A 14225-nucleotide genomic window follows, 5' to 3' on the forward strand; every position below is an offset into this window, starting at 1 on the left:
AAGGAGAGCAAGTCTACTAGCAAGACTAAGTCTTAGATAACATAAACACAAGTGTGATATCCCATCACTTTGCCATATTCTGTTGGTTAGAAGCAAGTCACAGGTCCTGCTCATACTCAAGAAGAGGGGTCACACAAAGGCATGACCACCAAGAGACAGGGATCATGGGAACACTGTGGAGTGTGTCCAATGTACTCCTATATCCATCCTATATCACACTTCGACTTCACTGCCTTTTTTGAGTGTTTTAAGCTTTCTGTAATTTGGTTTTGCCCTACTTCTCCTAATTTACTTTTCCCTTCTTAATAAATTACCTCTCCTTTCCCCCTAAAATTTTTTCTTCCCTTTTACCCCTTCCATGATACATCAATTAATACAAGTATGTTTTATTTATTAGTATAGACATAATTTTAAAATCTTGTGTATAAATCAGAAGTAATTTTCATTTAAATGAAGAGTTCTTAGCTGTGTTTTGGCTTCTGAATCCTTTTGAGAATCTCATTAAAGCTATAGAGGTTCATTTCCCAGAAGTGAGGGACACAATCCTGTATCATTTGTTATTATTGCTGCATAGCAAACCACCCCTAGCTTAGTGTGGTAAAAAGCTACCATTTTATAATGCTCATTGTTTCAGGAATCCAGATGAAGCACAGTGAGGATGGCTTATCTCTGCCTCATGATTCTTGGGGACACAGTAGGGAAGAGTGAAACAGCCAGGGTGACTTGAACGGTTGGGGACTAGAATTACCTGGAGGCTTCTTGAGTCACATGACTGGTGCTTGGGCAGGGATGACTGGGAATCTTGGCCCAGCTGGGACTGTTGCCTGGAGTACTTACCTGGCCTCACCAGGTGGCTTGGGTTGCTCACAGAGTTGTGGCTAGTTCCAGGAGGAAGAGTGAAGGAATATATGGAGAACAAGCCTTCCAAAAGGCCAAGTGGAAGCTGTCTGGCCTTTTGTGATGGTAGCCTTGGAAGTCATGTGGCATTGCTTCCACCATATGGTAATTGGTTGAATGGTCTCAGGCCACTCAGCTCCAGGATGAGGAGACATAGACCTCACCTCTTAATGGGAGGCATACAGGAGAAATTGCAGCCATTAAAACACACACACACACACACACACACACACACACACACACACACACATTTAAAGAACTAGATTATCTGAAAATTGAAAGGGATCATCGAGGATGACCTATTTCAGTCCTCTACCATGGCTCAACTCTTTTTCACAACTTTCCAGCCATCCCATGCCTGGACCACTGTGGGGACAGAGGGGTTCCTTTTGTTCTCTCCTGTTATCCATGCCCACCACTTTCCAGTCTGTTCTTTTCTTCACTCCATAGCCAGAATGCTTGTTCTAAAACACAAATTTGCTTCTGTACATCACCCATCTTCACCTACCCACCCCACTCCACTTCAAACCAAATTTCATAACTTCAACTCCCCTTGGTTTATTTCTGTCAGGTAGTTCTGAGGTTTTAGGTAGTAATGGAGAAAGCTCTCAAAGTAGATTTTCTTTTTTATTCTTAATTTAAAATATGACTTAAGGGCATTTGGCCACCTCTGCGGTCATCAACACCATCAACATGGCAGAACCATGGAAAGGGGGACCAGAGAATCATCCAGCAAGATTGTTTCTCTTCCCGAGCATGAAATTTCCAGCTTTCTGCTCAGTTATGTCCTTGCCTCCTTTCCTGTGGAGCTCACCATTTTGAGCCCCCCCTCCTTTCCTTTCTACCTGCAGCTTTATACAGGAAATGTTGGTGCTGACCGTCTGAATTCTCTGGAGGTGCTTGTAGTGACCCTGGGTCTTGTGAGGTGTCTCTAGTCCTCCGTTTGATGTGAATAGCTTATCTTTCAGAAAGGAAAACTTAGGGTCCTAAAAAGACATTTGCATCCAGATACATAGTTCTCTCATTTTGCATTTTGGGTTCTTGCATCAGGTTCATTTTGGTGTCATTGGCCATGGCAGGTGGTCACGTTGATCTTTGATTTTCTAAGTTGTGAGTTTCCCAGTCCAACCCCTGTAGGTGATACAAAAAAAAAAAAAAAAAAAAAAAAAAAAAAAAAAAAAAGATTTAAGATACACAGGTGTCTTCTGCATCTTTGCTCAAATATGACTTTATCAGAGACTGTGACTCACCATCCCTGCCCCGGAGGGTAGCTGCCACATTTGCACCTGTGTAATGACGTCATTGTCTGAATATGTTTAATGAGTCTTCTGCACTGGGGCACAGCTCTGTGAGATGGGGGCGGTGTCTGCCATGCCCACCCCTTCTCTCCAGGACCTCCAGGACCTCCCAAAGCAGGCACTTGGTGATCTGCTGATGCCTGACCATGTGATATTTTGTTTCTCAGGAGTACACAATCTACAGATAACAGTCAGCCCGACCCCAGAGTCATTTCCTCATGGGAAAGCATTACCGATTTCACCAACATGGCCTTTCTCAGAAGTCCAGTCTTCCTTGGCAGCGGCCAGAATCCAGAATGTGCTGGGACCGTCCCCTGACAACACGAGCATGCTGCAGCTCCCCCGAACACCTCCGCCGAAGACACACCGCAGAGCTAGGGCTCACGGGGACTTCTCTTCCTCCCCTTACCAAGGAAGTGGCCATAGCGCCTTTCTCGAGCCTTCCAAGGATTCCACGGAGTCTGTGGTCCAGCCGAGATCTCAAGGGGAAAAAGACGCAGCCTCCATGTCAGGTTTGCCTCACACCAGCATGCTCCCCTCCTTGTCCACGATCCCATCTCAGCCAGTATGGGTAGGGACTCCTTCCATTACAACACAACATGCCCCACGATCAGACGTGCTCCCGTTTATCCCTCCACCTTCACCCTCCTCATTGGCTCCTGACTCACCTCATTCCATCGTCTTTTCTAAACCAGCCGAACGACCCACCCAAGTGCCTTTCTTCCCCCAAACAGCTCCTCCTGGCTCCTCTTCAAGTCAGAGCATAGCTAATTCCCCAATCCCATTCCCTGGTGAAATGAACCACACTCCATCCAAAGATGCCCTCAATTTGCTAGGTATCCCTCATCTAGGTTTTTCTGGATCCTCCACAGGACAGCGGCCCGAGCTGCCCCCCACAGCAGGTCCTCACTCCACAGGTTCCCCCACACCTGAGTTGTTGAACTCCACGACAGAACTGGCCCACCTGCCTCCCATTCCCCTAGTACCTGGAAGTCTTCCTCGGCGTCCAGATGGACCGCCTTCACAGGCAGTGGCAGAAGGGGCCTCAAGTCCTACATCCACCCACTCTGTGGAAGCTGGGGTGGCCAAGGGCGTGCACAGTGAGGTGTCTTTGCCGACTTCTAAGAGTGCAGCAGCCACCGCTGTGACCCAGGAGGCTGTGTCTTTGCTTTCCCAGACTGCAAGATCTGGGGCAATGGAAATGACCACAAGAAAGCTAACCCCTGCTACTGCAAATGACTCCACTCACCCACTGCTTTTGCCAGCCACTCCAGAGAATTCTGAAGGGCCCAATTTTTCGGCAGAACACACGGCTTCCTCGTTGGTGCCTTCTCCTCTGCCTCTCCCCACTGCCAGCCAAGGGCAAGCCATCTTTTCTGGGGCATGGAACATCACAGCAGCCAACTCTCCCTCCCCACCCACTTTCGCCCAGCTGGCGCAGAATCAGGCTTCCCCATCCACTGCACCCCAAAAGCCAACTCCTCAAGAAGAGGGCACCAGCGGGTCCCCTCCGACCGCAGCTACAGATTTCCCCCGGTCTAGCAAATCTCCCGATCTCCTTTCTGCAACTTGGGCCTCTCTCCTGCGGGAGGAAGAGAGCGTGACAGCTGTTTTAAAGAAAAACGAAAAGGCAAACTTGACAGTTGCTCTCCAGACCCTTCCGAGAAAAGACATTCTGAGTCTTCACACTGTAAATGGGTTCCCCTCTGATTCCAGCACGGATCGTATTTCATCTTTTCTCCTTACAACACTGAGAACAAACCTCCCTTCAGAATCAGCGCTCCCTTCCATGCCGTCCGTACGAGGCCCCCAGACTGTTTTCCCAACTCCCCGCTCGTCCAGCGCCAACCCAGAGGCTCCTGCAGCTGCAGAAGGCCGCTCTGAGTCGCCACTCCCAACGTCCCAACAGGTGACAGCATTTCCCTCCTCCGCTGAGGTCTATGACTTCTCAACAATGAGACGTGTTTTAAAGCCAGCGACCACAGATGTTTTCGGGAGTTCTCTTCCCACAGAAACTGGATCCCTCTCCATACAGCCAATGAGATCTGGCTTGCAGCAGCAGACAAATTATGATTTAAATGGGCACACAGTTCACTCCACCCGTTGGGAAACTCGTTCAGCTTCAACTCCTCCTCCCGGTGGTTCAACTTCAGCTGCCAGAACAATAAAATCTTCGGATCTCAGAGCTACTGCTGAGCCATTAGTGACTGCAGAAGGCTTCACCGTCCAGCATCCTGCCCTTTGTACCAGCGCCAACCAGCCTGTCCCACAGTCAGAGGTTACCATGGTTGGAAACCAAACAGATGTGGTGTCCTTAACCGGTGCCTATTCCAGAGACTTCCAAACAGCCGAGGTTGAAGAGGACCCACCCGCAGGCCAACACGCTGCGTCTCCTGCCCGTCTCCAGCTGCCTGGGCATGCAACACCCGCTCTTCTGCCGGCCTCTTCAAGGCTGACTTCCGTGGCCCACGTCCACGAAGTGCTTTCAGACGGAATGGATAGGAGTCTCTCCATTTCCAGTGATGTCTATCCATCTCCTGAGATAAGCGCTTCTTCACCATTCCAGAGTCCTTTGAGAGATCACACGATGGCTGAGTCTCCTCTACCAAGCAGGGCCGGACTCAGGACCCCGTCCAAAGTGCTGCTGGCTTCTCGGGGCCCCGACAAATGGACAGGTGCAACCACGCATGCAGGTAGTTGGTTTCCTGGTACCCCCAAAATAGTTAGGACTGCTTCTGTGGACAAAGGACCTTCAAGTTCAACACAGACACCCGGCTTTGCTTAGAAGAAGCAAAAACACACCTTGAGGGTGATGAACAAGTTAGGGGTCCCCAAAAGTCCTGTCCTTTATCCTCTGCTGACTTGAGTTTTTTGAAAGTACAGTCAGTCTCCGGCTTAAAAGAGTTTGACTTACAATTTTTCAGCTTACAGCAGTGCAAAAGTCATAGGCATTCGGTAGAAATCACACTTCGAATTTTGAATTTGGATTTTTTTTCCCGGGCTAGCAATAAGTTGGTATGGTCCTCTCCGGTGGTGCCAGGCAGGGCAGCGGGGCACAACTCCCAGCCGGCCACGAGACCATGAAGGTCAGCAATGATACGATTACAACCATCTCGTACCCACACCACTATTCCTTCACTTTTAGTACAGTGTTCAACAAATTACGTGAGATATTCAGCACTTTATTGTAAGACAGGCTTGTGTCGGATGGTTTTGAGCAACTGTAGGCTACGGTAAGTATTACGAGCACGGTTCAGGTGGGCTAGGCTAAGCCAGGATGTTTGGTAGCTTAGGTGTATTACATGCATTTCTGATTTCTGATATTTTCAACTTATGATAGGTTTATTAGGACAGAACCCCAGCATAAGGTGAAAAAGAGCTCCATTCAGAATTTAAACATCCTGGGACGCCTGGGTGGCTCAGTTGGTTAAGCCGCTGCCTTCGGCTCAGGTCATGATCCCAGAGTCCTGGGATCGAGTCCCACATCGGGCTCCTTGTTCTGTGGGGAGCCTGCTTCTCCCTCTGCCTCTGCCTGCCGCTCTGTCTGCCTGTGCTCGCTCTCTCTCTCTCTCTCTCTCTGACAAATAAATAAATAAAATCTTTAAAAAAAAAAAAGAATTTAAACATCCTTATTGCCAACCACAGGTTTCTGTAAGGGACGTTCTCACTGTGGGTAATTGACTTAACGAACCTAGAGCCCTTTTGCCCAAATTCTTGAGTACAGAGACTTTTCTCACCAGCAAACCCGCAAGTTCCATCCATCTGTCACCCCCACAAGTGACACGCACCCTGCGGACCAATGACAGACTTTGCTTTTTTTCCTCTTTGCAGCGGACCCCTCAGTGTCGTCCAGGGCAGAACCAACAGCAGCAGCCACCACTGCAGCTATGTCGTTCCTGGGGAAATCGAGTCCACGGGCGCTGTCTGCAGCCCTGATCGCCAAGGGCCCTGGCAGTAACCCTTCGGCCGTGGCCTCAGGATTAGTTAAGAGCAGCTGGACCGCTGCTCTAGCTAAAAATGCCACAAACAACACAGCGCCTGGCCCAAAGACGACAGCGGGGGCGGTGCATCCGACCTTCTCCCTCACGCCAACCTACATGTTTTCCAGAACAGCACACACCATGAGTGCTCACACAGCCATGCAAGGGAACACAGGCACCGCCTCTGGCCTGCTGTCCACGACACACCTCCCCAGGAAACCACAAGCCATGCACACGGGCCTTCCCAACCCCACCAACCCAGACATGCCCCGGGCAGCCACCGCCCGCCCGCTGACCATCACAGCAGCCTTGACGTCCGTCACCGCACCAGTGAGGGCCACCCGCTTGCCACCCGCACTGGCGGGAAATACAGATGCTGCTCTCCCCGCTGCGTCAACTTCCGTGGTCACCACCGGCAAAATGGCGTCCAACCTGGAGTGTCAGATGTCCAGTAAACTCCTGGTGAAGACAGGTGAGAGTCCACTGTCCTGATTTTACTTGAAAGTAGCAATCATGCCCTGGTCTCAGAGATGTAGCAGAATTATTTGAGTTCTTTGAGATGAGTGGTTCTCAACCAGGGACAGTTTGGCTCCTTCTCCCCCAGAAGGCATCAGGCCATGTCCAGAGACTGTGTCTGTGACATGAAAGGGAGGTAGGTCCCCATGGACCTACAGCAAAGGATCACCCAGCCCCAAATGTCACAGTGCTGAGGTTGAGAATCTCTGGTCCTTATCATAAGTGATGGCGGAGAGGGGAAGCTTTATGGAACATGGAGTCTAGTCGCGAGGTCCGTCCCGATATCAGAGGCCCCTGGGGAAGCCACTAATGCCGGGTGGGGGGAGGAGGGTGGTCTGAGAAAATGAACATGTAGCAAGTTTTCCTGCAGAACAAATCAGGGATGTGTCACATAAAGGAATGAGCTGGTTAGTAAGATGGCAAATATTGGAAGCCCTACAGAATTCAGAAAGGCTTTTGTTAGCTATTTTGTCAGTCGGCAGATAGTAAAAGTACAGCCGTGTGATGATGTGCCCGAGCTTCCTTCGGATGTTGAAAAGGAGGCCTTGAGAAAGCTGGGTGGTGTCTGTTGTCTCAAGCTGGCACCTCCCAGTGGCAACCCAGCAGACCAGGAAGGCCCAGGGTGCTTTCATCAGTGGCAGTGTTTGCTCTAAAAATCACCAGACACGTTATTTGAAAGAGCATGCCAATGCTCAATGCTTGAGTCCCGCCTTCCTCTTCACCCCACAAAGGATTAAGTGAAATTATATCTTGAGACATACCCTATCCTAAAATGGGAAATTGTGAAACTAGGCGTATAGCAGAAAGTACACTACCGCTTTCTGTTTCTTAAGAAATTATACCATCTGGTTTTCCACTCCCCCTCCTCTGACAGGCAGGCCACCCCAACCACCTAGATGCAGAAGTCTGGAACATTCTCCCCCACTTCTGTGTCACTCTCCATCACCCCAGCCACACCTGGCCCACCACAGGGGCCCTTCGGTTCTAAATCCTTGAATACCCCTTCTCTCCGTCCCCACTGCCCCTTCTCTGGTTCACGCTGTCGTCACTCACCTCTATTTCTGCAACAGCAACCAAATTTATCTCTCTGCCTTAGACTAGCCACCCCCCCCCCCAATCTGTTCTCCAGTCTGCAGGCAACGGAATTCTCTAAAATGAATGCCTTCACTGAAAACCCCTCGCTTCCCGGAGCCAGCAGGACCAAGCCTAAACATGTATACTGAGAGGCACTGCTTCTCACCACTGTGCCTTTGCTCTTGGTCTTCTCTCTGCTGGGAATGGCTGGGGGTGGGGGTGTCCCTCTCCTAGCTCATTGGCCTAGCTCATTCCCTGTTATCCTTCAGGACTCAGCGGAAGCTTCAGGAAACCTTCCCTGAACCCCACCCCTTGCCCAAGTCTGGGCTGGATGTTCCTCCTGAAGCCTCAGACAGCATCGGAGGCTTCCCTTCAAATAACACCTGTCACATTCAGTCACAGGTGCCTGTTGTCCACCCCAGGTGTCCATCCCACTCTCAGTCCCACTTATAGGGTGCGGGGCTGCCCCTGCCTCATTCAGGGCTGTTTTAGGCTGCAGGACCTCACTCGGGGCCTGCACGTCAGCAGGCTGTCAGGGAACGCTCTTGTCGGAATTTTCTTGCATGCATTTTCTTACAGACCCATGGGGCCAGGCACCGCTGAACCCAGTTTTCAAAGTCAAAGGCAGCATTGGTCAGAAATGAAGTGCAGCCAGCATATTAGCTCTCTCCTCTAGGATCACACCAATATGAGGCCTCCCTTCTTGGGACTTGAGTGGGACTGAGAGAGCTACTACCCCAGCCCGCCGCTCTCATTGGTTGGACCTGCGGTCACCAGCTTTATTCAGAACTTGCAGGAGGTGGAGGGTGGAGAGGAGAGGGGAGCTCCTGAGGGGGTCTGCTGCCTTACCCTGACTACCGTGCTTCTGTTTGGTCCCACAGTTCTCCTTCTGACCCAGAGGAGAGTGCAGATCAGTGAAACCTTGAAGCTCAGTGTAGCCAAAGGGCTCACACAGGCATTACGGAAGGCTTTCCACCAGAATGACGTCTCGGCTCACGTAAGCCCCTTGCTTTTATAATTAAACTAAGCCCTCTACATCCTCCTCTTGGACCCCGAGTACGTCTAGATTTTCCTCCTCTCTGGGTACCATGACCACACATGTCAGAAGTAACATCTTCCTTCATTTTGGCAAATAGCTCATATGTGGTGACTGGAGAGAAAAAGGCCAAATTTTGAGGTGGAAAATGGAGGTTAATTGCCTTATGTCTTTTTTTTTTTTTCAAGCCTGGATATACTGTTTTAAATCATACCATTATCCCATTGTTTAGGGAAAGTATTTGATATTGTTAGTCTAATTCTCAAGAAACTGTCCATTGCTTTTCCCTTCATCTTCCTCAGCATTGTAAATGGTGATTTATTTCTGGACATTTAAAAATTATTGTAAATTGAGTCCAACTTTGTTTCTATAGCCAGCAGCAGACAAGGAAATAAAACATTTTTTCCCCCAAACACTTTAATGCCAGGTACTATTTAACAACTGTCAGCTGATTCCCACGGCATAGCCAAGGGATGGAACCCTCTCTTTGCACTCTTTGGGATTGATGCCAAGTTTAAAGCCCTAAATGTGATTGGCAGTTGGTGGATGGCCCTTTCCACCACTTAGAAATAGCGGTCCGGCTTTTTCCCTCTGAGGCTTGTCTTGTGGCTGCATTCGGCTTCATGGTCTCCACGACCACACCGAGGACTAGACATGAGGTTTGCTACATAGTTTATTGGTCATTGTTAATCTCTTTTTGTTGGGGGTGGGGGTGGAGGATGGGGAGGAACAGAGAGAAAGGGAGAGAATCTCAAGCAGACTCCATGCTGAGCAGGGAGCCTGGCACGGGGCTCGATCCCAGGACCCTGATATCATGACCTGAGCCGAAACCAAGAGTCAGATGCTCCACTGACTGAGCCACCTGGGCGCCCCTGTCAATCCCTTTTGTATAATTCTGAGAGAAAACAAAGAAAAAGAGAGAGAGAGAGAGAAAGAAACTCATTTCATGAAAAGCATCTGTGGTTTCTGCCCCAGAAACTACTTGAAAGTTGAAAATGTGAGCATTTCTGTTTGGTCACCTGACATGTTATTTTCAAACTTAGTTGTTTGCAAACTACCTTCAGTGTTTATCTTTTCTGCATCTCATTGCAGACCACTGTCACAATTAGTTATGAATTCATTTTTTTAAAATCGGCCCATTTAAAAAAAAAACTTTTGAAAGGATGTTTGATATTACGGGTGGAACTCGGGATCATTTGCCACAAATAAAAGGTAATCATAAAAATGAGAGTAATGGTAATAACTTGGTAAATGCAAGCTAGACATTATTGCTTGAGGAAGGCTCTAAGTCTGATATCCCCCATGTCTTTTTGTTTAAACATATGATTAGCCAGCATTAGAGAGGTACTATAAATAAATAATCCCCAAACTGATACTTGCTTCTCAAGATCATTAGGATTGGAGCGAGGAGTCACTTTCTTAGCCACTTTCTTAGTCGTTTTCTCTCAAATAAAGAAATAAATCTTTAAAAAAAAAAAACCACTAAGAAAGCAAAATGAAATAAGAATAAAATCTAAAGCCTCAAAATCTTCCATTTGGGTCAGAAAGAACTCAGTGCATCAGTGTCTCTTAGGACTCAGTTTTAAGAGAGATTGTCCTCAGTCCCTCCCCATCCTCACCTAGGTCCTGAGCCAACTTACGAGCCAAGAATGGACTGAAGTCTGAATAGTTCTTCTCTTAGCTTTTAGAAAGAGCAATTCACCTCATTTACTACCTAATCCCTATCCTAAAGAAGCCCTCACTTCATCTATCACTTCTGCCTTTTAATTTTCATAAGTAATAAGAAAGCTGTTTTTCCCAGCCTTTCGTCTCTGGAAATCTCTTTTGCCTGCCATCTCCTCTCTGCCTTCTTGGGTGACCGTTGGTGCTCACAGGTTTGTACTGAGGCATTTAAGGAATCAACAAAATCCCCCCAGATTTAATTCGATCCCATGTAGGTTGGAAATAAATTGCGTTTTGTTGTATTCTGATGTTTTGAGACTTGCCAGTCTGCATATGCTTTATAGGATTACTAGAATGTTTGTTGAATAAGAACTTGTTCCCCAGCCATGCTAAACAACAGTTGTGGGTCTAAGAAATACCAAGAAGAACTTAAAGTATTGTGGAAATTAACACTGAGTCCTATGGGTCTGTTTTGTAGGTGGACATTCTGGAACATTCTCATAACATCACCGTGGGTTATTATGCTACCAAGGGGAGGCTGGTGTACTTGCCTGCTGTAGTGATCGAAATGCTGGGTGTTTACGGGGTCAGCAACGTCACCGCAGATCTGAAACAGCATACCCCAAACTTGCAGTCGGTGGCAGTCCTTGCCTCCCCGTGGAATCCCCAGCCTGCTGGCTACTTCCAGCTGAGAACAGGCAAGTACCTCAGAGAGGAAGGATTCCCCTCCATTCTGTAATCAGGGGCAGTATAAAGAGGACACCTGTTTAAAGACTCCCGTACTAGCTGCTCTGTCATTTCCTAAAGTCCTTTGTACCTTCCTCAAAGGACCCTGCTAAGGAACTGTCCAAGTTCCTTGCACATAGACTTAAACTTCCCAATCCTGGATTTATTAGAAATAGTCCTTTGCGGGAGCCTCCCTTCTCAGTTTATATAATTTGTACTTTATGAGCAGCAAGCACCATATTTTTAATTCTTTTCTGTATTACCTTTGAATAGCAGTTAAGACCTGGACATCCATAAGATCTATGCTTCGGAGCAGCACATCCCAGATGTCCCCAAATCAGAGTCTCTGAGTTTAGGCCTTGGAATCTTTTTCTCAAGCTCCCTCGTGATTCTGATCAGGTGACTGGCAAACCACGAGAATGGGGAAACCATTGAAATTCAAAGACTTGACCAATTTAGTGATGCTGATCAGCTGACTTTTCTCCCCCCTCCAAAGAAATAGAAGGCGTGATCTCTCTTTGATTTGTATCATTCTTGGAGCAGATGTCTGCATGGTCCAACCAAATGATCCCCAAATCTTTCCCATCAGGAGGGACCTTAGGTTTGATCGTGCTTTTGATTCTTCTCTATTATAAGTCATTTTAAGGCTCACTTCCAACACTACAGCCAAACCTTGTCCGTCCTTATTTGCCCGATTTCTCGGATGTAAAATTGGGCTGTTTTATGTGATGACCGCTGTGAGGTCCAAGACCAAGACACACAGCTCTGGTGAGTGCTGACCCGTTACTCTGGTTCTAGTGCTGCAGTTCGTGAGTCAGTCCGACAACATCCAGTCCTGCAAGTTTGCTCAGACGATGGAGCAGCGGCTGCAGAAGGCCTTCCAGGATGCTGAGAGGAAAGTCCTGAATACCAAAAGCAACCTGACCATTCAGGTGAGAAGGAGGGCGCGTCAATGGTATAGTTGACAGACGCCAAGCGTAACGCGAATGTTGGCGAGAGGTGACTTGGTCTCCTGTTTCAAAGCTGTCTGGTGTAAATGTAACTCTGTATTTAGGGCAGGGGGTGTAGATAGGAGGAGGTGCCACTCTGGGGCCCCCTGAGTCGAGTCAGCCCCAGCACTGTTAAGAATGTCTGGGACAGGAGGAGTGCTGTTAGCTCTATAACCTGCTATGGTTTGGGATTTTATATCTATTTTCCCAGGGGAAGCTTCCTCAGGCCTTCCCAATACATATGTTATTTTGTTTTATTTTGTATTGTCTGTTTGTTTAGACAGAGAGAGTGGGGACACACGAGTCAGGGGGAGGGGCAGAGGGAGTAGGGGAGGGAATCCCAAGCAGGGCTCCATTTTCATTGCAGAGCTGGACACGGGGCTCAGTCTCACGACCCTGAGATCATGACCTGAGCCAAAATCAAGAGTCAGATGTTTAACTGACTGAGCCCCCCCAGACTTCCCAATATATTTACTACTTTAAAAATTGAACTAGATATACCTTATAAGATATAGTCTCATAAAATAAGTCAGATGTCTCCTAAAATGAGTTGATTCTGAATAGCTAATGCATCAAGTTTTACCTGTCCTGTGATTTGCTTTGAGTTATTTTCCAGACATCCATATGAACAATCACCTCAGTTTAAATAAATACACACACATATACATGTACATTTTAAGTTTGGGGCTCACCATCTGCCAGGACAGTGCTAGGTGTTTTAGAAATATTTTGCTACATAAAACTCAAGACATCCTTCTGAAGTATTATTATCACCATTTCACAGAAGACGGAACTGAAAGTCTAAGAAACTTCCAGAAAGTCACACGGTTGGTAAAGAAGGAAACAAGTACTTGAGTCAAAGCCCATAATCTTATCCACTGTGCTATACTGTGGAACGTTTGGCAAACACATGAATTTTTCCCAGGAAAATCCCACTACTGGCATATTATATTTCAGTTTCCTGGACTTACAGTAGGCATGCCACCAAAAACTTTTCTCAGACCCACTTTCTTGCAATTATGTAACTAACAACTTTTTTTTTTTTTTAAATAAACTCCATACCCAACATAGAGCCCAGTGTAGGGCTTGAACTCTCAGATTAATACCTGAGCTGAGATCAAGAGTCAGACACTCAGTTGACTGAGCCACCCACATGGCCCAAGACAGATTCTATTTAATGGTATTCATCCAACCCCCAAATCTCTCTGATTAACTGTACAACCCAATGCCTCTGTTTTTACCGAACTAAATCCTTTGCAATGAAACCCAGTAGTTTTGAAATGGACATTTAGCATAAGCAAACTATCAGCAAAGCCAATATGATGTAGAAAGCACACAATTTAATTTGAACAAGCAGCTTTCCTTTTCTAGATTTATCCAACGTCTATGTGGAAGTATCTCATTATGATTTGGCTCATATTAGATTAAGATCTTAAAAACGTGTCACCAACATAAGATTTATGTAAGAAGTATGACTCAGCTCCCTTGTGGGAGATCTTTTCTCTCTAATTGGATTTGTGATCCTCACAGGTGCATGATTCTGGCTCGGGCTTGGTGGCAGGGCATTCTCTGATCGCTTTCAGGAAGCAAAGACCCATTGAGCACCTGCTATTCATTCAGGCACTGGGAGAGACACCAAGATAAACAAGTTGCCTTTGGCCTTAAGGACACTTTCTCTGTGTTCTATGATAGTCATGAGTCACGAGATGAAACTTTGTAAAGCAAGTAACCGAGTGTCTTCGGAAAAGACTATAACAGACCATTTGAAAACTGCTTCTAAATAGATTTAAATGTTCTTGAACATTTCAGCAGCTCTCGAAATGAATGGATAATTGGGTGAATTATTTCATTAACCTTGTTTTGCTTTTTCCCATGGCTGACAGGAAGCCCAGGACGAATTTGTTGCCTGGATTTTGGAACCCTCTAGGCCCCTACATCATGCATATATGTAGCTACGAGCTAACCATTCCCCCTGGGCTTATTCTAGAACCTGGTTGAATAATTAATAACTTACCATTTTATTGTATTAAGTATAATTTGGGGAACA

General features: G+C 47.2%; 1 protein-coding gene across 3 annotated transcripts in view; it reads left to right on the forward strand.

The window, feature by feature from the left end:
• Window positions 1-14225, forward strand: part of KIAA1549L (KIAA1549 like) — a 262165-nt gene that overhangs the window by 146544 nt on the left and 101396 nt on the right. For all 3 annotated transcript variants that reach the window (XM_047693070.1, XM_047693071.1, XM_047693072.1), the window contains exons 2-7: window positions 2363-2707; window positions 3068-4888; window positions 6027-6647; window positions 8647-8762; window positions 10942-11161; window positions 11988-12121. In XM_047693070.1, the coding sequence (XP_047549026.1) occupies window positions 2363-2707; window positions 3068-4888; window positions 6027-6647; window positions 8647-8762; window positions 10942-11161; window positions 11988-12121 (3257 nt within the window). The remainder of the gene's footprint in view (window positions 1-2362; window positions 2708-3067; window positions 4889-6026; window positions 6648-8646; window positions 8763-10941; window positions 11162-11987; window positions 12122-14225) is intronic.

Source organism: Lutra lutra, chromosome 10, assembly GCF_902655055.1.
Source record: "Lutra lutra chromosome 10, mLutLut1.2, whole genome shotgun sequence".
Classification (NCBI taxonomy): Eukaryota; Metazoa; Chordata; class Mammalia; order Carnivora; family Mustelidae; genus Lutra; species Lutra lutra.